Genomic DNA, 23,400 nt, shown 5'->3' on the forward strand with positions numbered 1-23,400 from the left:
TAACTAATTTTCAAAAAAGCAAGAAAACACATCTTTTGTCTGCCTACTGCAGACAGTCTTTTTTCCCCTCTTTTCTTTTTGCTAAAGGGAACAAGTTCCCTTTCCAATAACCGGAGACTGAGGAAAACCGCTGTCCCTCTACCACCACCCCCAGTCAAAAGCAGTTCATACCACAGAAGAATGTGAAGAAAAGGATTTCTTACACAAAGGACTTCTTACAACTGGAGAGAAGAAACAAAGGAAAATTGTTGATGTTAAGTTTTAAACTCCTTCCGTTCTGAAATCCATTCACTCTTACCCTTCTCTCCCCATGCTTTTAATAAATGTATTCCAGTAAAAGCCACTGAAATCAGCATGTCAGGTCTTTGAAATAACACACAGCACTGAAACAGAAGTAATCAGCTTGATAATTAAACAGGTATTTAACTAATACATTTTACTGAGCCTGGGCCAACTCCTGTGAATCCCACAGTCCTGTGTCCCTATCCATTACCTATAACCAAAATTTGTGGAGCACTGGATGGCTCAAGGGAAGGAAATAATGGAACTGAATTTCAACTTTCAGCTGACAGTTTCACCTCTAATTTGGCTGCTTGAGGCACATCTAGATCTGTAGTGGCTTAAAACAAATGTAAACCAAGAAATCGCTGTTTAGCTCTGCATCTGAACAGGTTCTCTGAGAGAACCTCTTTTCTTTTTCTAAATGTTTTATTTTTCTTGGCAGGACTGAAGGGCATTAAACAAACTTTTCCTCCTGAGCAGCTTCGTATGGAAACTGTTCCTGTTCTGGAAAAGGCAACTTTAGGCTTCAGAACAACAACACAGAATACTGCATCAGCATCAGACAGAAAACTAATCACCCCAAAGTGGAATTGTGGGTTAATTCCCCAAAGTATTGCTGTATTAGATAGGTTCTCTGCTTGCAGCCTAATCCTCTGGTGACACAGTAATAATAATGGGGTCCCCGAGCTGTGACAGCACCATGGGTTGTGGCTGCCCTACAGGCACATCTAATTATGACGTTCTGTGACAAGGCTATAAATACACAGGCTCCCGCGGGTGAAGACCTGATTGCAGTGAGCAGTGAGGGGTTCTGGCAAGTACCCGCTCTGTTCCCAGCGTTGCTGCTTGCACTGGAAGGCTCTTCATAACTGCGAGAGCCTCGCAGGCCCACACCCCGGGGAGTTCAGGAGGATGGGAGCAAGCGAGATTTCATAATCACATACGGATCAAACGTTAGTGGGGAATGCGCCGAAGGGAAAAAAAGTAAATTTTCTCAAATGAAAAAACATACTGACAAAACACAAAGACCACCTGAGTAAAGGAAGAAGGGGTTACATATTAACAGGCCAGTTCTGATGTGTTGAAAGTAGGGCTGAAAGGAGATAAGAAAATCAGTGTTTTACAAGGTACTTAAGCAGGTGGTTACTGGAGGGGAAAGAAGTGTTTGAAGGATTTCCTGAGAACACGGAAGGCGGCTAGGCCTCCAGTTTATTTTAAAGAGTCGGTTGTTAAAGAATGCGTTCAGCTTATAAAACCAGTCAGTGCCCCTGCACAACACCTGCTGCTGGGTGAGTGAAGTCTTTTTCTTACTCTCTCCTTCCCTAGGAATTCTGGCTCCCATCATCTGTTTGTTCTGCCTACCTTTGCACCCATGGTCTACACTTGCTCCTAGGAATAACTTCACAGGAACAACAACAACAGAAAAGGAAAAGTCCTTTTTGGTAAGGACTAGTGAGAAAGGGAACCCAGTGGGCAACTCTGAGGGCCAGCCATGAATTCATGATAACAGCTGCCGAGTTTGAGCTGTTTGGTGAATACCAATTCTTGCATTCTAAAAAGAAAAATCAACAAAAAGCCTCCTGCTGTCCCATCTCCATTGCTGTTTGTTTTGTCAAGAGTCAAAAGAGATGACAATCACTCAAAACACAGAAATGAATAAGAAAATTATCAGCTGCCTCAGCCAACGCACTGCAGCAGAGTCATCAAACTCCTGCAAATGTTGTTGTAAGACTTAGAGTGAACGTCTCCGTGATTTCTAAAGAAGCCCAGAAAAACTCTCTTTCATTAAAAGGGGAAACCTCCCTTTTGATTCGTTACACCACCCCTGTGATGGAATGGAACAGATGAGAGAAGCTGCTCTCTCCCACTGCTCCAGCTGCCCAGGAGAGGCATGGGCAGACCTGCAGAGGCAGCTCACCCCGGAGAGGGTACGGAGGAGGCTGAGGCCAGAAGCTGCTCTCTAGAGGAAGAAAGAGCATGCACTGTGGCCAGCAGCCGCTTCAGGTCAGCACCCGGGGCGCTGGGCAGGGGCTGCTGGGATAGAGGCACTGGAGTGACCCTGGAAGGAGGTTGTGGAGAGGAGGGTGCTGGGCTCTTCTCCCATGTGACAGGGGACAGGACAAGGGGCAATGGCCTTAAGCTGCGCCAGGGGAGGTTCAGACTGAACATCAGGAAAAAAATCTTAACAGAAAGGGTTATCAGGCACTGGAACTGCCCTGGGAGGTGACTGAGTCACCATCCCTGGAGATATTTAAAAGACGGGTAGGCAAGGTGCTCAGGGACAAGGTTTAGTGGCAGACAAGAAGGGTTGGACTTGATGACCTAAGAGATCTTTTCCAACCTGGTGATTCTGTGATTCTATGAGTGGGACAGGGCAGAGCGCTGGGTGGCTGCACTTTCAGGCTTGGGGCAAACAGGTGTGGACACACAACTCACAGAGGAGTTGGGCAGCAGCTGAACAGGGGCTCTGAGAGGAAAAGTCCATGGAAGGTGAAGCTGTGCCACACACAGGAACGTGCAGGCGCTATGGCCTCAGCACAGCATTAGAATCATAGAATCATAGAATCATAGAATCATAGAATAACCAGGTTGGAAGAGACCCACCGGATCATCAGGTCCAACCATTCCTATCAAACACTAACCCATGCCCCTTAGCACCTCATCCACCCGTCCCTTAAACACCTCCAGGGAAGGGGACTCAACCACCTCCCTGGGCAGCCTGTTCCAGTGCCCAATGACCCTTTCTGTGAAAAATTTTTTCCTAATATCCAGCCCAAACCTCCCCTGGTGGAGCTTGAGGCCATTCCCTCTCGTCCTGTCCCCTGTCACTTGGGAGAAGAGCCCAGCTCTCTCCTCTCTACAACCTCCTTTCAGGTAGTTGGAGAGAGCAATGAGGTCTCCCCTCAGCCTCCTCTTCTCCAGGCTAAACAACCCAAGCTCTCTCAGCCGCTCCTCATAAGGCATGTATCATTAGTAACGACACAAGAAGGAGTTACTATTACAAAAACTGGAATGCTTTGATTGAAGCTAAAGTTTCATCTAAGTAATGGTATTTTTTGAAAGTTAGACATAGTGTCCCTCTGATGGCATGCTCTCTTTCAAGCAGTGTTTCCCCAGACACTGTTCATTCTTTGAATGCGATAATGCCTTGTGTTCAATGCGATCTGTGCTGAACAGGCGTCTATCCCGTAATCACCCGTGTGCAGCCCTTCCCTGTCTCAAAGGCAAGGCCAGGAAGGGCTGGAGCTGCTCCAAATTAGCAAGGGCTTTGACTGTTGTGAAGTTCATAACAACATTAAAATCAGACCCTGGGAAGTTATACAATATGCCTCAGATTTCTGGGAAAATTTATCCCTATGCCTGTAAGTGGGCAACACATTCTGTCCCACCTCTTGTCTCGCTGCACACGATCGATGGAGATCACTGCCTCGCGCTGTCCAGGCCTGACGAAGGGTGTTCGCTTTCTAAAACTCCAAAACTAGAGTTGTTTTGACAGCATTCTCGGTGCCGGTGCCCCCGGCTCGCCCCAGGCCGTGCCCAGCAGGCCGCAAACCTCGGCGAAGCCCAGAGGCAGCCGCGCCTCCCGCCATTTCCCCTCACGAGGCGCCGCCGCGGCCGCTGCCTCCCACGCTATTCCCGAAGCTCGGTTACGCAGGCGGCGCGGCTGTGCCTCGCGCCGGTACGCAGGTTGCGCTGGGAGAGGCCGCGCCGTTGGCGTAGGGACCGCCCGATTCCCGAAGCGGCGTTACGGCAGCCGGCGTAAGGCGCTACGGAGGCGGCGTAAGGCCAGTGGCGGGGCGCTACGGAGGCGGCGTAAGGCGGTTGGCGGGGCGCTACGGAGGCGGCGTAAGGCGGTTGGCCGGGCGCTACGGAGGCGGCGTAAGGCGGTTGGCGGGGGCGGGGCGCTACGGAAGAGGCGTAAGGCGGTTGGCGGGGGCGGGGCGCTACGGAGGCGGCGTAAGGCGTCCCGCGCGGCTCGCGCCCCGCCTCGGACGCGGCGTGGGAGGCGGGGAGCCCGCGCCGCGATGTGGCAGCGCTCGGTGTGCGTGGGCCTGCTGGCCCTGGCGCTGGGCTACCTCTGCCTGCTCGGCCCCGAGCTGCCCCACTCGGCGCTGCGGCAGCTCTCCGCCTCGCTGCTGGGCGGGCTGCGCCGCGCTCGCTCCCTGGAGGCCCGCATGGTGGCGGCCTGGCAGGCGGCCATCGTCCGGCCGGGGCGGCCCTGGGCGCGAGTCGCCGTCGGGTAGGTGCGGGGGGCGTGGCCTGCGCGAGGGGGCGTGGCTTCACTTACCGTACATTAATATGGGGGCGTGGTTTGTTGTGCTGGGGGCGTGGCCTGCGCGGCGCCCCCTGTTGTCGGGGCAGGGGACTGGGCTCCCCAGGCTGGGCTCTGACCCCCGGGGGGGCTGTACCTGGGCCTCGCGGGTCGGGGGTCGCTCTCCCACCTGGAAAGCCTCGTGCTGGAAGTTTGCTGGAGCTCCTGCCTCTAGGAGAAACCTCTCTGTTCACTTTGCAGGCCGGTGGTTTCCTGGGAGAGGCCGCTCTTGCCCGCTGCGTTGCTTCACTGGGGGAGTCCTCGGCCAGTGGTCATTAATGGTCATTAAAAGTCACGTATCAGTAATTTAAGTGCACTGCACAGTTCAGCTATGGATAAGCAAGAACTTATGCCTGGCTTGCATGCCCATAGAACAGGGTTTGATCTGGATTCTGAAGGACTCTGAGCTGCCGGCCCGTCCCTGGGCAGGTGGCACTTGGGGACCACAGCAGGTAATAAATAAGTACAGGAGATATGCCCAGAGCAGTGGTGGCTGCCCCATCCCTGCCGGTGTTCAGGGCCAGGTTGGATGGGGCTTGGAGCCCCTGATCCAGTGGGAGGTGGAGCTGGAACTCAATGGGCTTTAAGGTCTCTTCTAACCCAAACCATTCCAAGATTCTGTGACTTGCTCTCATTTTAAGGACAGGACAGAATAACTTGACTTTGACTAGGAGACTTGGCCTTCGAGTATTGAGAGAAGTTATTCCACCTCCACAGCTGTGTAGCTAGTACGGCATTAGCTGGAGTTAGTCTTATTCTCACATTACTGTTGATGCAGACTTTCTCCAATGAATATGTGATGAAATAGGTTTTCCAGTGCCTCATTCAGTCCTGTCTTTTGCGGCACCTTCACTGGAACAAAGCAAGGCATCTAGTTTATGTTTTGCTTTTTTCTTCGTTTTAAAGCAACTGAATATAATACATACACACACACCCCAAACGCAGAGGGCCTCAAAAGTTCAGCAGCAAAAACAGTTCATTAGTAGCCTGTTAAGGAACTTTACAGCAAGCATGAAGTGTGTTAGCATAGGAATAACAGAGGGAAAAGACGGACAGTTGGATGATGACAGTTGGGCCCCTCACCACAAGAAGGATGTTGAGGCTCTGGAACGAGTCCAGAGAAGAGCAACAAAGCTGGTGAGGGGGCTGGAGAACAGGCCTTATGAGGAACGGCTGAGAGAGCTGGGGGTGTTTAGCCTGGAGAAGAGGAGGCTGAGGGGAGACCTCATTGCTCTCCAACTCCCTGAGAGGAGGTTGTGGAGAGGAGGGAGCTGGGCTCTTCTCCCAAGTGAAGGGGACAGGACGAGAGGGAATGGCCTCAAGCTCTGCCAGGGGAGGTTTAGGCTGGACGTTAGGAAAAAATTCTTCACAGAAAGGGTCATTGGGCACTGGCAGAGGCTGCCCAGGGAGGGGGTTGAGTCACCTTCCCTGGAGGGGTTCAAGGCATGGGTGGATGAGGTGCTAAGGGGCATGGTTTAGTGTTTGATAGGAATGGTTGGATTCGATGATCCGGTGGGTCTCTTCCAACCTGGTTATTCTATGATTCTATGATTAGGGGTGTCACGCTCAAAAGAGGTGTATCTTATGTCCCCGGCATCCTTAATGATTCATTAAAATAGAACGTTACTGACCTTTTGCTGCAGCAAGTTTGGGGCTAAAATGCTGCTTGAGCTTATTGTTTCTTTGTTTTTCTTTTCTCTGCTGTGCAAAGGGATTTTTCTTTCATTAGTGTGTGAGGTGATGCACAGTAGAGGATTTCTGAGCTGGTTACCTCCTGTACTGAACAGCCTCAGGGTTTATAATGTCCTTTATTTTGTGTGATGCAGCCCTAATCATGCATGAAAGGTCACTGGTAAGGAGGAACACTAAGTGGCTGCGTGCTTCACGCTGGCGTGTAAGGAGGCCTTGGCGTTCGGGGTGGCCTGTGGGTAAACACAGTGTAAGCTGGAGATCGGCTGAAGTATTATTGACTGTTTGGATCCCTGTCAGGGAAATGTGGGGCAGAGGAGCAGAAATTGCATTTAGCAGCAGTTCTTGAAGGTGCTGTAGTAATTGCTGGAATCATCTCAGTAAATATTTGGTATGTGTGGTGTCTCTCTGAAGCCACGAGCAGAAAGAAGGGCAAGGGTTGATAAACTTTCTTCCTGGGGGCCCAGAAGCCTTCCTGTTCTGTCTGAATTAGATTGTGTTTAAATTGATGTAATTGATAAGAAATGGGGACTGGGAGATGGGAGCCGCAGGTCAGCGTTCACGTGCAGCTGAAATGGTTCTTAGCAGTTCCTGACTATTGCAGGTGTCGTCTCCTGGCTCCGCTGTTTGAGAGAAGGCGGCATGGGAACTCTGGAAACTTGGGATGGCCCTTCTGAAATTGCAGTTTTCAAACGTTTCAGCTGACAAATTGCTCTCTTGATTTCTTATAAACAGAGCCAGCCTGTTGTGGGGGGCGGTTATTGTTCAGAGTAGCTGAAATGCCAGAGGCTGATCTAGTAGACTTAAATACTTTTTAACAGTTCTGAATTGCTTGGATGTTTTAAAGGAGAAATACATATTTTTTTTTAAAAAAAAAAACCCTTCCTATTTTAAGAATTAAGAATTAAAAATGTTACTCTTCCTGTGCCTATTCTTTCTTAGCAAGCCTAAGGCAGCACATGAAGTGCAAAACATATTGCAATGTACACAGCCACCTGTGGACCCTGCAGCTCACTCACCCCTGTTTTAATTCAGCAGGATGTTAGAAACCCGCTCTCCTCTGCAGTGCTGGAACACAATAAAAAGCATGTCAGAAGAACGCTTTTGTAGCGAATTTCAGGAGATTCATATGCCTGTGTGGTTTTTCTCACTTGGTTGTTTCCCCCTCAACACGAGGGCTGCGAGCAGCAAGCATCGCTGGCTGGGAAGTCTGTATTGTCTCACCCTGAGGCACACATGGGTTTCCAGGTGCATTTTCCTTCTCTCTTCCAGTGTTAACGCCTGCGTAGATGTAGTTCTGTCCGGTGTGAAGTTGTTGGAGGCTCTCGGCCTTGAACCTGGGGATGGAAGAAATCATGCAGTCTTGAACTCCAGACAGGACCTGAAAGAAACGTTCGCTCACTTCATGGAGAAAGGCGCAGCTGCCGAGCGCTTCTTCAGCGACGCCGAGTCTTTCCATCACATTGCACGGATGGCCTCCGAGTACCCTGGTGCACAGGCACGTCTGCCACCTGAAGAGAAGCACGGTTCTTATTTTCTGCATCGTTGGTGACCTCCGTTCTCTGTCTAGCGAGAGCGCAGATCGTGTCACAGTGCCGTAGCTTGCGTGTGTTAATGCCTTTGTGCACAAAGCTGTGCAAATAGCGAGGGTCCAAATGGTCCATCTCTCGCGTGCTGTCCCGAAACTGAAATGTCAGTCTAAGATGCCTCTGTATGAACATTGCTGTGTGGGAGCCAGGTGGGGCTGATGCTGTGAAAGAGGCTCTAACATCTTGTGATGAGGCAGGAAGTGAGGAAATAGATCCAAGCGTTAGGAGCTGTAAGCGCTCTGAACAGCTTCAGCTCCTCAACACAAGATTTAAATTCTCTCTAGAAGGAGAGGCAACAAAAAGAAATAAATAATTTTTCTGAAGACTCCCTTTCCAAAACCAAAGTTTTGTAGCTCTAATTTATACTGGGTCTTCTGAATCTAAATTGATGCCTTTTTTTCAGTCACGTCCAAGTGCCTGTGATCCCAGAACAGTCTAAATGCTTTGGTTTCAAAGCTCACATGAGAGTATTCTAACTTGAAAGTTTGACCCTTCTTACCTGAAGGAGCTTTCACTGTTCCACTCCCTTCGCGTGGGCACAGGTAGCAGGTTTAACCTGATCCAGTGGGAGGTGTCCCTGCTCGTGGTGGGGGGATTGGAACTGGATGGGCCTTAAGGTCCCTTCCAACCTAAACTATTCCATGATGCTGTGGTTTCAAAGTGGAAAAAATTACAGTCCTTTTTGAAAGGGCTGCTCATCAGCCTTGCTAAAAACCCACAAGTTGCCAACTGCCTGAGAAAAGCTGCAGAGAGATAGAGTCTGTTTATGTGAAGAATGGATTAATTTGAACAGGGCTTTGAGTCACCTGACAGTGAATATGTAGATTAAGAAAAAGTCCGAGAACACTTAGGCTGTTGATCTCGTAGAACTGTTTTGCCTTCAGCCCCAGCTTTAGCAACTTCTGCAGTGCAGACCCTTCTCTAAAAGCTAACTTCTCTCAGCTGCACTGAGGATGAAGCATGTCTAAAGCAATCAAAGCAAGGGAATGCCCAGACCTGTCTCTTTGTTTTACAGCTTTACGTAGGAGGAAATGCTGCACTCATTGGTCAGAAGCTTGCAACAAATCCAGACCTGAAGGTACGCGGTCCCGAAGTTTCATGCTATTTGCTTGTTTTAAATGAGGCTCCAATTTCTCCACTGTAGAGTTGGGAATCTTCTAGTTGTTTCTGAAGTTGTGGTGGAGCCAACCATTGGCCTTACAAGTTGAAAAGCGTAACTGATTTTTTTTAAATCTAATCATTATTTTTTGAGATCAGTTGTCTTGATGATGCGTAAATGCACTGAAATGCTGATTTTTTTTCTTGTTTCTAGATCCTCCTTTGTGGCCCAGTTGGTCCTAAACTCCATGAACTACTTGATGATAATGTGGTTGTGCCACCTGAATCCATGCAGGAAAGGGATGAATTCCACCTCATCTTGGAGTATCAAGCAGGTACCTTGCCAAGGGCTGAATGTTAAATGGGAACCCTGAACATCACTAAGATATTCCTGGCTGTAAAGTTGGGGTTTTGAGTCAGCTAATTCCAGAAGGGCTGTGTAAGTTATCAGTATTGGCAGCTGTCACTGGGCTACTCTGCTAATTCCATGCGCCTCAGGGAGCTGTGGTAGGTGAGCAGACATCCGCAAGCCTTTTGAAACCTTTTCCCTGTGTAATACAGTTACCATAAATAAACAAAAAAAATAAAAATCTCCAGACACGTGGTTTGATTTGCTTCTCTTCTGAGTTAATCTGCTTCCATTTGTCTCACCCTAGGTGAAGAGTGGGGGAAAGTGAGAGCACCCACTGCCAACCGCTTTATCTTCTCCCATGACCGATCCAACGGCGCCTTAAATATGCTGGAAGTGTTTGTGTCCAGCCTGGATGAATTTCAGCCAGATCTTGTGGTACTTTCGGGACTTCACATGATGGAAGGCCAGAGCAAGGAGATGCGTCAGAGGCGACTCATGGAGGTCAGATACTTGAATACCAGTGTCCCTTGATTTCCATTCCAACAAATGTTTCATGCAAAGTCTTGGTTTCCCAGGTTTGAACTTGTAAGTAGGCTGTGTCTTCAGATCTCCCCTAAGTTTATTCAGTATTGCTAGAAGGAGAATATGAGCTGTAAGAAGGGGAAGAGTCGGATAATGTAACACTAATGTTTTTTTGATTGAGTGGGTTGTCTGGGGGAATAAAAGTACATTGACGTAGTTATTGGAGCTTATCTAGTGGCTAAATTACACTTTTTATATCCAGATGCTAAGGTGATCAAGGTTATAATCATGACTTGCGTTCCTTAAGCAGCATCTGTGTTAGGTAATCCAAGAGGCGGCTTTCTCAACTGAGCCCAAAAGAGCTACACCACATTTTGTTTTTATAGGCTGATCGCTGCCTGTTTTACAGCTGAGTGCCCTTCCCAGTGCAACACAGTGGCCTTTTTATTTCTGTTTTCTCTGGTCTAGGATCAGGTCTTCTGCAGCAGCTTCAGACTTGTGATGCTTCTGAATTAGTCCATTAGAAGAGTGCTGAGTTGGGTGCAGATTAGGGTGTTAGGTACAGTGCTCCTGCTCTGTGATTCCAAAGACGAGATGTTCGTTTTGTTTCTTCCCCTTGGCAGTACATCCCGGCACTGGTCAGACATCTCATTTGGAATTGTGTTTAAACCCATCCACAAGAAGATTAAAGGATGTGCATCTCAGACTCAAACCCCCTTTGTTCTACCTGTTTCTTAATGGATATTTGGTTTAGGGCAGTCTCTTTTCCTGTGCCCCTCTAGGCTGTGGCCTCCATCTCCGATATCCCTACAGACATTCCTATACACCTCGAGTTGGCCAGTATGACAGATCAAGATTTTATGAGCAACATTATACATCAGGTAAGGAAAATGAAAGGACATGGTTTTGGTATCTGCTTCCTTTCCCCCAGTCTCACAATACCCACACTGGTAGATGAATAGAGAAACAAAAACTTAAAATTGGGGCTATTTGAAGGTAAATTGAGAACATGGGTTTAACGTCTGCTGTTGCATTCTGAATGCTTCTGTCTTCTCTGCTGAGCTTACCAGCACCTCCTCTGTGCAGCGAAGGAGAACTGCAATGACTTGTGGCTTAGCAGAGGACAGAGTTGTTTGCTTTAGCGTGGAGAGAGTGTTCGGTTTAGACAGGTCTCTTTGGGAAGCTTCATTTAGGAGGTATCTTACCGTGCCCTGAGCTGATCATCAGACCATTTTCAGCAAGGAGTAAGGATTTTTTCCAGATCTGAGTTGAGTCAGCAGCTGTGTTTGGTAAAAAAGGCTGTGTAGCGCAGCTGGGCTCCATTTTCCGGTGTAAGGAATTTTTGCGGTCATGGCTGGGAAGGTGACCCAGAAGATTCACAACTTCACAGATACAAGTGACTTGGGCTAGTTTAGATTTAGCAAATTTGCAGATTTCTAGAATAAAACAGGATTCGAATTTGAGCTGATTTTATCATTTAAAAACCCTTCAATTTCTTCGCAGAATTTCTTTCCTGCAGATCCCACTGGCTCCTTGCTTAGCTTGGCACAGCTAATCCCAGTGTTAGGAGTATTTCCTGTTTTGTTGGTCTTTAATGGAAGGTGTGTGTCTAGAAAATTACCTGCACTAAATGAGCACACGCCTGTGGCATGAAATCTTCTCTTGGCTAAGCAATTCTTGCAGACTTGCTGAGCTGGAGAAGCCTGTACAGTGACTTTGGGCTGCGTTTCCTCCTGGAAAGTGGGTGCTCCCTTCTGCTGAGCACTCTGGCAGCAGAGCCAGCAGCAGAGAACTGTAAAAAAAGGTGCCCTGAATGAGGGAGACCCAAGTCTGATTTTCTCTCTGAAGGAATAACTGTTGCTCCTGTGTTTCTGTTAGCAGGTCTTTCCCTTGGTGAACTCCATTGGGCTGAACGAGCAGGAGCTGCTTTTCCTGACACAGTCTGCCTCTGGTCCTCACGCCTCGCTCGCTTCCTGGAGCGGAGTTCCCAATGTGGGTGTAGTCAGCGACATCCTTTTTTGGATCCTGAAGGAGCATGGGAAGACCGCAGAGCGGGCCTCCGATCTCACGCGGATCCACTTCCACACCCTGGCCTATCACATCCTCGTCACAGTGGACGGGTACTGGGGCAACCAGGTGGCTGCGGTGGCTGCCGGGGCGAGAGCGGCCGGGACTCAGGCCTGCGCGACCGAAACCATCGATACCAGCAAAGTCTTCCTGAAAGCTCCGCTGGAGTTTGTCACCTCCCAGACAGGAGCACCTGCCAAAATCGCTTTAAATCCAGATGAGCCAGTGGTGCATTGGCACAGAGAAGGCATCTCGTTCCACTTCACTCCTGTTTTGGTGTGTAAGGATCCTGTTCGGACCGTGGGACTCGGGGATGCGATTTCAGCTGAAGGACTGCTGTACTCAGAAGCGTATCCTCAGTAGAAGACTAAGACCCTCCTCTTTCTCCAGTACTGTACGGCATCTGAGGAACCACAGTGTTCTCAATCGGGTTTAGGCCAGTGGTGAAAAGGAATAGGAATGGAATTGGGGCACGGTGCTTTCTGGATGTAAGTGAAAAAGAGCCAAAGAATAATTCCAGGTATAAACTGTCAGATACATTCCAGTCTCTTGGCAGTGACTCGAATACTTCCTATTTAGGTGCAGATGGTTAACTATTTAATGTGAAAATTGGCTTTGCTTTGTCTTAAACATGGGGGGAGATAAATGAATACCAAAACCCCTGTTTGGCATAGGTTTGCTGTTTGTAACTCTGAGTGGATCTTGTCTGTTAGTGCTGGGAAGTCCGGCAGCCAGGAGAGTTGCCTGCGCGTAGGTCCCAGGAAGGGCGCAGCAGTGCTTGGCCCTGCCTTGCCTCAGATAAATTAAAAATAAAAGGCTCTTGCATTACCTTCTCACAGCACATTGCTACATGGCAAGGGCAAACCTTCTACTTGCTTGGTGTGATGATGAAATCCTTTACTGATGGAATTACCTCTTGACTCGGTGCCCCCAGCACTGGAGGGAGCCAGAGTCCCGGAATGCGATGCGCGCCGTCCCGGCCCCTGCATGCACAGAGAGCACCTCCCTCAAGGCTGCGTAGGTTACTCTGGGTACCTGTTACCTCTGTGACTGAAGGTGTTCAACTGAGCCCTCGCAGCCCGTGCTTACTCTTTGGGCAAGGAAGATAACCGAGGTTTATATTTGGGGAGACAACTTGATCTTCTGGCCAGGCAAACCCCAGGTACAACTGTGTTTGCTGTACACTTAATACCAGGAGTCCCAGCCCAGGTTCACTGTAGCAGTGGGTGCTTCTCTCTGGTGTTTTACAGAAAAACTGCTGAGTGCTGAGACTCGTTTTTCTGTTTGAGAATGTGTGTGCAGTTCTCTCCTGTTTCTCTGCCTTGCATTTGGAAGGGTTAATGTATTACATTGTCTTTGTTCAATACCCTACTTATATTTTTTCATCTCCATAGTAGCGTGCTATGGCTTGCATAGCACCATTATTTTTCGTTTCTTTACAGCACAGTTTTGTCTCTGTTCTTGTGCAGGAACATCAGGTGTGTTTGCACAGCTATCGCACAGGTATTTTCAGTATAACTGGATTAACTGCAGCCAGCAAGTCTGTGCCAGGGTCTGTAGGAGGTGGGTTTAGGTCAGTCTTTGCCTCTGACCGGAAGAGTTTCAGTAATGCTGTCAGTGAGGTTCTCTGGTTGGAAAGTGCCATTGTGAGTGATAAAAACCAGCAGCTGCTTTAACTTGTACTGACTTAGCACATAATGCTGACAGTCAGCATGCACTTAACTTCTGCTGCCCCTCTGAGCAGTGCCCCGTGTTGTACCGGAGGAGAAATACAGCCAGCGCTGTGCTTCCCTGCCCCCCGTCCCATCTTCATCTTCCATGGAGTCTCAGCATTTCTCTTAGGGTGGAATCTTAAGACTGGAAGTATTTCTATCTAGATTTTTTTTTCATCATTGATAAATTCTAGCATGGGAGTTGGGAGTTCTGGTTTAATCTTCCTACAGAAAAAACTGAGAAGTGTCTCATCTCGACTGTCTCAGCCTTGTGGCACAGCACCTCTCCTGTCGCCAGAGGCCACGCATCCTGCTGGCACAGAACCCATCTTTCACTTACCCTGGGTCCCACTTTCCTGACAGGGGGCCAGGATGTGTGGATTCATGGGTTGGAAATGGAACAAAACTAAATACACACAAGCTGTCACCAGCAACTGTCCTGCTGCTGTGTTCCACTGCTGCCTTCCAAACCCAGGGGCTGGGATGCCAGGCTGGTTGCGTTGCCTTATGGCCATTTGCAATTGTGTTACGGCACCAACAGAACTTGTCCAAGGGTGAGTTATGCCTGGGTTTAACAGGAATGTGCCACTGGAATCGCAGATCAAGCTCTGAAACAGTCTCTGTGATAACGGAACTGCGCTGAGGGGCGGGACCTGCAGCCTCTACTCACTTCATGTTCATGTGCTGTCAACACAACGCGCTGAATGTCCCTTTTCCTTTCCCCCCTTACCATTAATACAGTCAGGGTTGCAGGGTCTCTTGAACTCCTTTTCCTGCAAGTGAGGGCTGTCTCACACCTCTGCACAGCTACAAAGAGAGACCACAAAGAGAAGCTTCTTTGTCTTTACCAGACCGTGCTGAACAGCACAAATGGAAATAGCAAGTGGGGTTTTTTGGTCTGTACAGGGGGAAAAAAAACCCAATGAAATTTCTAGTAGGTGTGGGTTTTGTTTGGCTGGTTTGAGATTTTTGTAAAATACAGAAGTCCTTGATAGGCAAGAGATTTTTAAACATATCTAGTGGATTGTGAAAATCCCGAGCTCTGCTCACCATGAAGAAACAAAGCTGCAGAAGAACCAAAGCTTCTACCCTAGCCCGAAATAATCACTGCTTTCCCCTGATCCTCTCTCTCTCTTTCTCTCTCTTTCCAAACTGTGTGTTCGCATGTGTTCCTCCTACCCTAGGACTGGAGCCTCAGCTGGCCTTGCACTCCTAGACAGGGCTGCCCCTGGAATAATGAGACACACAGTTCGCTAATGATGCAATCGATGAGTTCATCACTGGAGCAGCTCTTGACGTGATACAAGCTGTGCGTGTTGGTATTTCCACCTCCGTGCGCCTGCAGCCACACTGGGTTTGGGTGGTTGTTCACCCCCCCCAGCACGCATCCCAGGAACAAAACTAAGAAGCAGGGGGTTAAACAGTGAAATCTGCAGATGCTGCTTGTGGTTGGCTTTTTAACTCTGTCATCCTGTCCTGATGTATCAGGAATTTGTGCCACAACTATGAATTACGGCTGATGCCAGAAACAGGGTTTGGAACGTAAGGTGTGATTTCCAAAATCCCTGCATCGCTTAGCACGGTCCTGCTGTAAAATCCCATTGAAATGGGTCAGAGTTCAGTTTCATCATTAGAGAGCATAACAAAGCTCTCCATAACAATACTGTGAATTATACTGTGTATGCAAATGCCATCACCACAATAATCCAGGGGAGGAAAGGGAACAGGACGGAATTGCAGTTCTATTTATTTCCCAACTGTAATTACATCTTTATAAATGCTTCCTTAGACAGACACGAAGCTCCCTTCTGTTCTGTTCAAATCCACAAAGTAACAAGGTGCTACTGCTTCTTTTCTTAGGAAAATCGGGTCATTATCTGCATAAACTTTTCACCAAAACACATGTTTGTTTTAAGCATCTTCGTACTACCTCTGACTGTAGTCCACTCTATGTACTAACATGTAACACACTCTGTAAAAGCATCCTGAGAGCCAAGAAGGAATGAATTCTAGCAGTGGGGCTGGGGGAGAGAGAGATCTCCCATTGCTTCTTGTTTCTGTAAGGTGAGAACAGCAGTGGGACAAGGGCTGCTCCCATCTATTGAGTAGAGCGAAGGAGTTTCGTTATGCTACAGTTTAAGCTCACTCATCTTTTTTTACAGCCAGCAGAAAGCAGGGCAAAGCAACCAGTAAAATCAAAACAACGGGTCAGGAGCAGACAGAGGAGAACCTTTCTGTCTCAGCAATGCTGGCGCTCACCTACCTGTAGCCACAGTGTTCTGGTCACTGGTCCTTGTATTGGGACTGTTGTGGCTTGAACGCCTTTCTGGTAAGACTGAAAGATCATAGGAAAAAACTGTCTGGAATGAAAGGTCTGGGGCTGAGGTAAAGATTTCCCACACCCTGCCCTCCCTTATTCTGCAATCATAACCTCTTCTTCACGGGCACTGTTACGCTGCAGGAGCTTTCAGTCTAAGTTTAATGTGAATAAAAAACTCTACACTGTATGTAGCTTACACTGCCTCCTGTCTGGTTTGTTTAAATTTGCCAGTGCTCCACAGAAGACCCTCTGTTTTCATCAACTCCTAGCATGAGGGAAGCCTTACAGGAGAGCTAGCCAGAAACCCTCCCCATAGAAACCCATCCACAGAGGACAGTTGGGGAAAAAAAGCCACATTTGAGATAAGCAGGCAGTTTCGGCAATCAAAACAGAGGAGAAAGTGAAGGGTTCCTACTCTTTTAGCGTTCTCCAGGGAGTAGGATAGCACTTTAGTTCCTGGTTGTGCTCTAAAGATGCATTAATGTCATTCTGGATAACAGCAGCCAACCCCAAAGCACAGCTGAAGGGTGTTAATGTATCCAGAGCCTTGGTCACACTGCTTTGACATTACTGCTGGAGAGAAGTTTCCATTACCAACCTTGCTCTGTAGGACTTGTTAATTATGGAGAGATACAACGCAGCAGGGCAGAACTGGAAGCAGGAAATGCATCTTTAAAAGCTGGGTAGCTTAACCAGCAAATACACTGAACTCTGAAGCTTCAACTGCGCATTCTGTTTGGAAAACTCCAATCTGCAGCAGGTTTGTGTACTTCTGGGTACCCAGAGGGGAGGATGAGAAACACCACACTCAGCCCAGACGTGGGCCCTTTGCATGAAGCATGGCAGGCCTGTCCCACCTTTAGCTCCCAAGAGCAGTGGTTCCGAGAGCTGTACCAAGTTCTGGATAAATCCCAGAGGCAACAAACTGACAGCAGCAGGGAAAAGGCAGGTGGAGGCTGGGAATTTGCTGTTCAGACACATTTTCCAAGCATCTCTGGTATCACATGGGCATTGAAACCCCTTGCTCTGCTCACCAGCGGGCTGCTCTGCCGCCTTGCAGTGAGCACAAATGACTTCTCCTAAACCACGGCTGTAAGGAGGGCACAACTGAATTATTCAGAGCCTGGCTGCTGTCGTACTAAGACAATTTACATCTAGCACTGAAGCTGCCCGCACTGTCTTTTGCAAGAGGCTTGTTCATTTTTTTTTTCCTGCAAACCAGTTTTTCCCTGCATGCTGAGCAATACAAATTCTCAAGGAAGAACTCTGATCACATGAGCAGAGCTTCACCGAGGCTCATCTGCTACCAGTTTCTCTGCAAACAATTAGGGATTTGCAGACTGTTTTGCTGCTGCAGCTCAAACGCTTCCAGAAGAGCAAGAGAAACCAGCTCACCTCTGCTACGCAGCTCCCTGTTTCACAACTGCCATCACTAAGGTAAGTGTGCATCTTAAAAGTGCCTCTCATGCCCTGTGGCCAATGCCCTGCTCAGGAATAACAGCTCCCAGCTGTGTTGGCCTCCTCAGTCTTGAGGAAGCATTTGCAAAGTCCTGCCCTGAGCTGGTCCCCAGCCTTGCCCACCGCTCGGCACTCGCCCTGGCGAGGGGCACAACCTTCATCCCCTCGCCAGGGTTCCCGCTGACCTCCCTACAGCCTGTGCACGGCTCCCTCAGCACTTACAGGTTCAGCTGCTGGAAGGGGTTGATCCTCTTTGGGCTCCAGGGTGCTAAGTCACTACTGCTGGCTTTTCTGGACATAGCAGATGCCTCACCTGATCCTGCTGGAGGACTTGCACCCCGACACAGAAGACGACCATCCCTGTGGAGAGAAGGATCTCCGATCTCCTATAGTACAATGTGATCACACTGACAGTAGCGACGCAGAAACCTCTTCTGGTGGCTACGACAACTGCTTGGGACAAGGTAGAGACCACGTGCTAAAACCATGAACAGGAAACAGCTCACTTAGACTAACTGACAGTGGAGTGAAGCCACTGTGGGTCAGAGGAGAGGCAGCTCTGGAGATGCTCCTGCATCCTAGTCCGCTGCCTGCTGGCTCTTGCCTTTTTCTTTCTTCTGCTCCTCAGCCCCTGTTGGTGTTGAGGTCTCCTCAGGGCTCGATTCTGAGCCCAGTTCTGGTTCCAGAGGCAGTGAGGGAGGCTTTGTGAGGGGAACTGATGCTCCAGCACCTGGGGAGAGAACGCAGTTACAGTTACTGTATGACTGCATGTCTTTTGTTCATTCTTTTTACCCTTCCAGGCAGCATGGAGCTACAGAACGATCACAGGTATTGATTACTCTCAGATTTCTTCTGTCTAGCGTTAGCTTACCAGCAGTGCTCAACAGCCAGAGACCTTACAGCACCCAGCACTCTGCTGAAGGGAAGCTAAGGTACAGGATCTCACCCAGCTGGGCTGCTGTGAGAAGTCAGTACAACCCTACAAATTAATTTATGCTTTGGAAGGGAAAACAGTTCCACTGAAGCTGCTTTATATTCAAGCTGGAGCCCAAACCACTGTATTGTTTTCTGTTCACAATTTTTTAGCGAACTCAAGGGGAGTTTCCAGGTAGTTACAGAAGCTACTGACAGAATAAAATCAAACCAGGACACTTCCACACTGTTGCTTCTACACTTAGATTTAGGTTTGCCCCCACGTTATGAACCAGCTTCCTTCTCTGATGTGTGTGACGACGTCCTTCAGGTAAAGCTCCTGTTTTATTTTTCAGCTTTCCTGACAGAGTCTTCCCTGCATGGAAAGTTCATTCCACATGTTAGAAATGGAACAGGTCCTTAGGGGCATCAAGGAAAGAGGCCTGGATTACACAACCTTTTCTTGTTCAGTCCACAAGAAACAAGAGTAAGAGTGACAGAAAATCACAGCGATGCGCAGTATCTCTAGCACATTCCTCCGTGGAAGCTAAGAGGTGAGAGGAGGTCGGGCTGTGAACAGTGGCTCAGCAGATGCTCCTACGAGTCCCCAGCAAGAAGAAGCACATACAGACACTGGCCTAAGCCTTCAAAGGTGGATGCTGTCACCTAAGCAACCTTCAGTCCAGTGGCCTTGGCCTGCATAAAAGGTAAACCTGCACCACCTGCAAGGCAGGGCCCTGACTGCACAGCTTCAAAGCAATCCAATCGTGATGAATTTTGTAAGGAAAATTAAAACGTGCTTTGGAAAGCTGTTCATCATTCCCCTCCTCCCCAGCAGCCTATTTCCCTCTGTATCTGTGTCAGCTCCTAGGCTCTTCTCAAGGAAGACAAGAGGTCTGGTTTCTGAAACTACTATCTTCCTGGAGCAAGATCTCCACTCCGTGCTAATGGTATTCTTGCCCAGAGTGGCTCAGATAGGAAAGAAAACTTAACTGGCTTTCCACACCTCTGCAAAAGCATGATGGTATAATGCACGACAGAGAGCATCTTCCTTCCACATTTCCCTAACTTAGAAATCCAGGAAAGTTATTACCACATACTGACATTGCTACTGTGTAAGCAAGTCAATGCCTTCCTAAACATGTGCTGTAACTCCATATTCTGAGAGACTTCTCTTCTCTCCTTCTCCCCTCCTGCAGTTCGACTTCAAAGAGAAGGAAAAGAGAAGCACCTGGGGGAAGCTGTGTGGTTTTTCCATATGCTGCAGCTGAGGACATGGCTTGACCCAGGGCCTGGTTGGAGCCCAAAGGCTGCTGAGCGCTGGAGGATTTCCCCGATGGAGCGACTCGCTGCTTGGATTTAGACTCTTTAGAAGTCTTGGTCCAGACCAGGCTCTCCCCGACCTGCAGGGCAGCTCCCATCTTCTGGGCAACCTCCACCATCTTCTCAAGAAACAAAGAGAGAAGATGCTTGTAAACAGAAACACTTGAGACAACAATAAAGACAACACAAGCACACAAAAATAAAAATGAGGGTTGTGCAGAGCTGGCTACTGCCTTGGTGCTTGAGGGTAACATCTCTGCCAATTCATTCCCTTAATTAAGAGGGAATCTTGTCTTGCTGTGTATTGATTGAAGAACTGGGCTTCAAAGAGCAGAAATTAAGCAAGCAGCTCTCAGCAGGCGACCGCTCTACCAGAAAACCTCATAAGCAGAGTTTCTTCCTAATAATTGGACTCCAAAGTCAAGTTTCCTCATTGTTTGTTGCCAGTCTCAGTGTGGCAACTTAGTTCCCACTGACAACTGTTAGGCACATACCTCAGGGTCGAAGTCAAGAGCACTGCTCTCCTTCACCGCATTGACCTTCTTCTCCATTTCCTGGTACTGGCAGAGGGCTCCCTTCTTGTCCCCCTGGTTATATAGCAGGACAGCATAGTTCAGGTTGACGAGGGGGTTGCACCTGCAGCAGACACACAGGACACATTGCATTCACTGTGGGAACCCTGACTTGATTTAAAGCTAAGACGTGTCCAAATGCCAAAGCTGGAGACACCTTATAGCCTGGTGCAGACAAGTCCTGGGGCACCCTGTTCCCTGAAGCAGATGAGAAGCTGCACAGCCATAGCGCGTTGGGAACACGACAGAGTGCCACGTGCTTGACGAGAGATGTGGTGTCTGGGCACAGCAAAGCATCCCCGTCTTGACAGTGCAAACAACTCAGCCGGCTGCCTCACCCCGCAAAGCTCTTCTCTGCAACAGCCAGTTCTTTGTGCTTGGGGATCATCTCACGACTGCCTTTAGTAAGAACCTGGCCTCCAGCCCCTTGCTCCAGGGGCAGCAAGAGCAGGGACAGGGAATTTCATCACATCGTGCGAGCTGATCCTGGCTTCGACTCATCTTGGGCTCCCACAGCTCTTCCAGTTTGTAGGAGAGCAGCTTGGCCTGGGACAGGGCGGTGGGACAGACTCAGGCTTATTGATCGTAGTTTACAATCTGACACGCTACAGAACCCACCATTTACATTTACATTTACATCCAGCTACAGAGGAACCGTGGAAGCTCCTAAGGAAGGGCCCAAAGAGGAGCCCAGCTCTGTGGCTATCACTGTTACCCACGCCTGTGGCAGAACAGCATATAAGATTTCAAAAAGGCAGAATTGCTCCACACAGTCTCATTCTTCACAGCATCTGTTTTCTTTGCTAGGATACATTGATCCTGTACAGCAACTTCTCCTCTCACACAGCCAGGAGCGTGAGCAAACTAAACCAGAGGGGAGAAGGAGCTGACTCCCTTGGCTCTGTAATTGGTAAATGAAGCTCTTGGGGGCCCGATCCTTCCTTAATCACCTGACAGGGTACACACAAACTGCTCAGATTATTCCTTAGCAGCCTGGATTCCACCCTTAATTTGGAGAAGCAAAATGCATGGGTTTTATCTGACAAAGAAATGAAAGGCAAGCAGGTCACCAGCCCCAGCAACGGAGCTCACACAGATGCTCGGCTCGTCTGGGCTGCAGGAGGAAAGCTGGAAGAGCAGAGGCTGCATTTGCCAAGGGGTACATGGACGAGCACTGTCTGACCATAGTGCCCAGAGAGGAGCCAGCCTGTATCCCTGCACACAGGGCAGCGAGAGATGCTTTGCAGGCTGCTAAGCGTGAGCGAGGGACTGGTGCCCTCTCCTGGAGCCTGGCAGGGATAACTGGAGCCATCTAAGGACTCCAGCACCCACGCCTGCGGCCGAGACAGGGAGAGCCTCCTTTGTGAAAAGCACAGAAGGGAAGGCTTCTGCTAACACCGTTCAATAAATCAAAAGTGTCATCTGTAGCCGTGGCTGTCCATCCTTGGTGAGGTATGTGGCAGCGCTGCAAGACAGATTACTGTTAGAAGAAATCCAATAGCATTTAGAATTGTTGGTTTTCCTTTAACTGAGGAACTGGACTAGTGATCCTGCCACCAAAAAAAAACCCAAACCCTTCTTTGCTGTCTTTGCCAAAGCAAAGGAAGAAATGCATGAAAAAATAAATACCAAAACCCCACATCTTTGGAGAAAAAAAACCAAACTAACAAAAAGGAAAATAGAAAAAACAAACTCAGACAATAAAGCCCTGCAAACAGAGCTCAGACAGATCTAGGAACAGCCAGGTTTAAAATTAATTGAACCTTATCACGCTAATTCACCTTCAAGAGTTGAGAAGCAAGATTACAGTTAGAAAAATCAACAGCTAAACAACCACAGAAAGAAAGGACAGCTATGAGAAGCACTAGGAAGAAACACCTTTTTTAAATTTTCCATTTCAGACCCCGGCAAAGCAGCCAGGCCAAACGCCACAGCACGGCTGTAAAAGTATTTGTGGCAATGGAGACCCATATGGCTGTCTTCATGCCAGCCAAACAGTTCCTAACACGCCAGCAGAGAAAGCCTGTGGGAACAGGGATTCAGCCACACCAGAACTGTCTAAAATATACAGCATGTCGGCTGAACAAGCCTAATGGAGTCTGGATGTTCCTCCCAGCAGTCCCTGGCAGCTTGCATTCATTTTTGCTTAGAGTAGGTTTTATTTTCCTAAAACTGTGCAGCTGCAGCATCACAACAAACATTTAGGCAAAGCTGTAGAGCTAAATTTCTGCTCCTCCTCTTTGATCAAAGCACACAAATTCATGACTAAGTGGACTGAGACATCTTTAAGGTATGCAAAGGCAAACCCTTTATGGTCAAAGTGGAGAGAGAGACAAAGAAAAGAAACCAGTGAGGGAGGCAAAGCAGTGCAATCAAACAACTGACAGCTGCAACGAGGACTTACTTGTCCAGCAACGCAGCTTGCTCGTAGGAACGTTTTGCATTCTCAATGTCTTCAAGGTTGGTCAGAGCAACTGTACAAAGCAAAACGTACACATATAGGTTGGCTCCACAAGGACTTCGTTCCTAGGACAGTTCTGAATGTCATCACACCTTAAAATACAGAGGTGCTGGCACCGTTGTCTGGGCTGCTGCCAGCATTAACCCAGCATTGTTAATGTCACTTCTGACAAGTATCTGTCTCACTCGACCCCAGAAATGTCCAGTGCTGGAAATACACTCTCTCCTTAGACAATCTAAACACAAACTCTTACCTGCAAAAACGCTTTTCTAATATTTAATCTCAGTCTGACTGCAATCTAACCTTCCTATTCACCACAGAGAGAATAGATCATTCAGACCTAGCATCATGGAATGGTTTGGGTTGGAAGGGACCTTAAAGTCCATCCAGTTCCATTGGATCAGGGGGCTCAAAGCCACATCCAGATCGGCCTTGAACACCTCCAGGGATGGGGCAGCCACCACTGCTCTGGGCAACCTGGACCAGGGCCTCCCCACCCTCACAGAAAAACATTTTTTCCCAAGATCCCATCTCAGTCTCTCCTCTCTCAGCTGAGAACCATTCCCTCTGGTCCTATCCCAGCACTCCCTGATCAAGAGCCCCTCCCCAGCTTTCCTGGAGCCCCTTTCTGTACTGGAATCTGCTCTCTCAGCCTGCCCTTGTACAGGAGGTTCTCCAGCCCTCAGATCATCTTTGCGGCCTCCTCTGGACTCACTTCAACAGATCCACAT

General features: G+C 48.6%; 2 protein-coding genes across 4 annotated transcripts in view; one reads left to right on the plus strand and one right to left on the minus strand.

Moving 5' to 3' along the window:
- The first annotated feature begins 4,225 nt into the window (after positions 1-4,225).
- ADPGK (ADP dependent glucokinase) lies at positions 4,226-12,739 on the plus strand. 2 transcript variants are annotated; one of them, XM_069866735.1, is made up of 7 exons: positions 4,226-4,522; positions 7,556-7,781; positions 8,888-8,950; positions 9,185-9,305; positions 9,627-9,823; positions 10,627-10,725; positions 11,723-12,739. In XM_069866735.1, the coding sequence occupies exons 1-7, from the start codon at positions 4,308-4,310 to the stop codon at positions 12,272-12,274; spliced, it is 1,473 nt and encodes a 490-aa protein (XP_069722836.1). In that variant the 5' UTR covers positions 4,226-4,307; the 3' UTR covers positions 12,275-12,739. The 2 variants fall into 2 exon arrangements, with proteins under 2 accessions (XP_069722836.1, XP_069722837.1); XM_069866736.1 differs by having other exon boundaries at positions 11,726-12,739.
- A 2,612-nt stretch (positions 12,740-15,351) lies between these two features.
- Positions 15,352-23,400, minus strand: part of BBS4 (Bardet-Biedl syndrome 4) — a 37,945-nt gene continuing 29,896 nt past the window's right edge. For both annotated transcript variants that reach the window (XM_069866477.1, XM_069866476.1), the window contains 4 exons: positions 22,613-22,682; positions 20,131-20,272; positions 19,545-19,755; positions 15,352-18,131 (listed from right to left, as the gene is read on the minus strand). In XM_069866477.1, the coding sequence (XP_069722578.1) occupies positions 17,980-18,131; positions 19,545-19,755; positions 20,131-20,272; positions 22,613-22,682 (575 nt within the window). In that variant the 3' untranslated portion in view covers positions 15,352-17,979. The remainder of the gene's footprint in view (positions 18,132-19,544; positions 19,756-20,130; positions 20,273-22,612; positions 22,683-23,400) is intronic.

The sequence above is a fragment of the Phaenicophaeus curvirostris genome, chromosome 12 (assembly GCF_032191515.1).
Source record: "Phaenicophaeus curvirostris isolate KB17595 chromosome 12, BPBGC_Pcur_1.0, whole genome shotgun sequence".
Taxonomy (NCBI): Eukaryota; Metazoa; Chordata; class Aves; order Cuculiformes; family Cuculidae; genus Phaenicophaeus; species Phaenicophaeus curvirostris.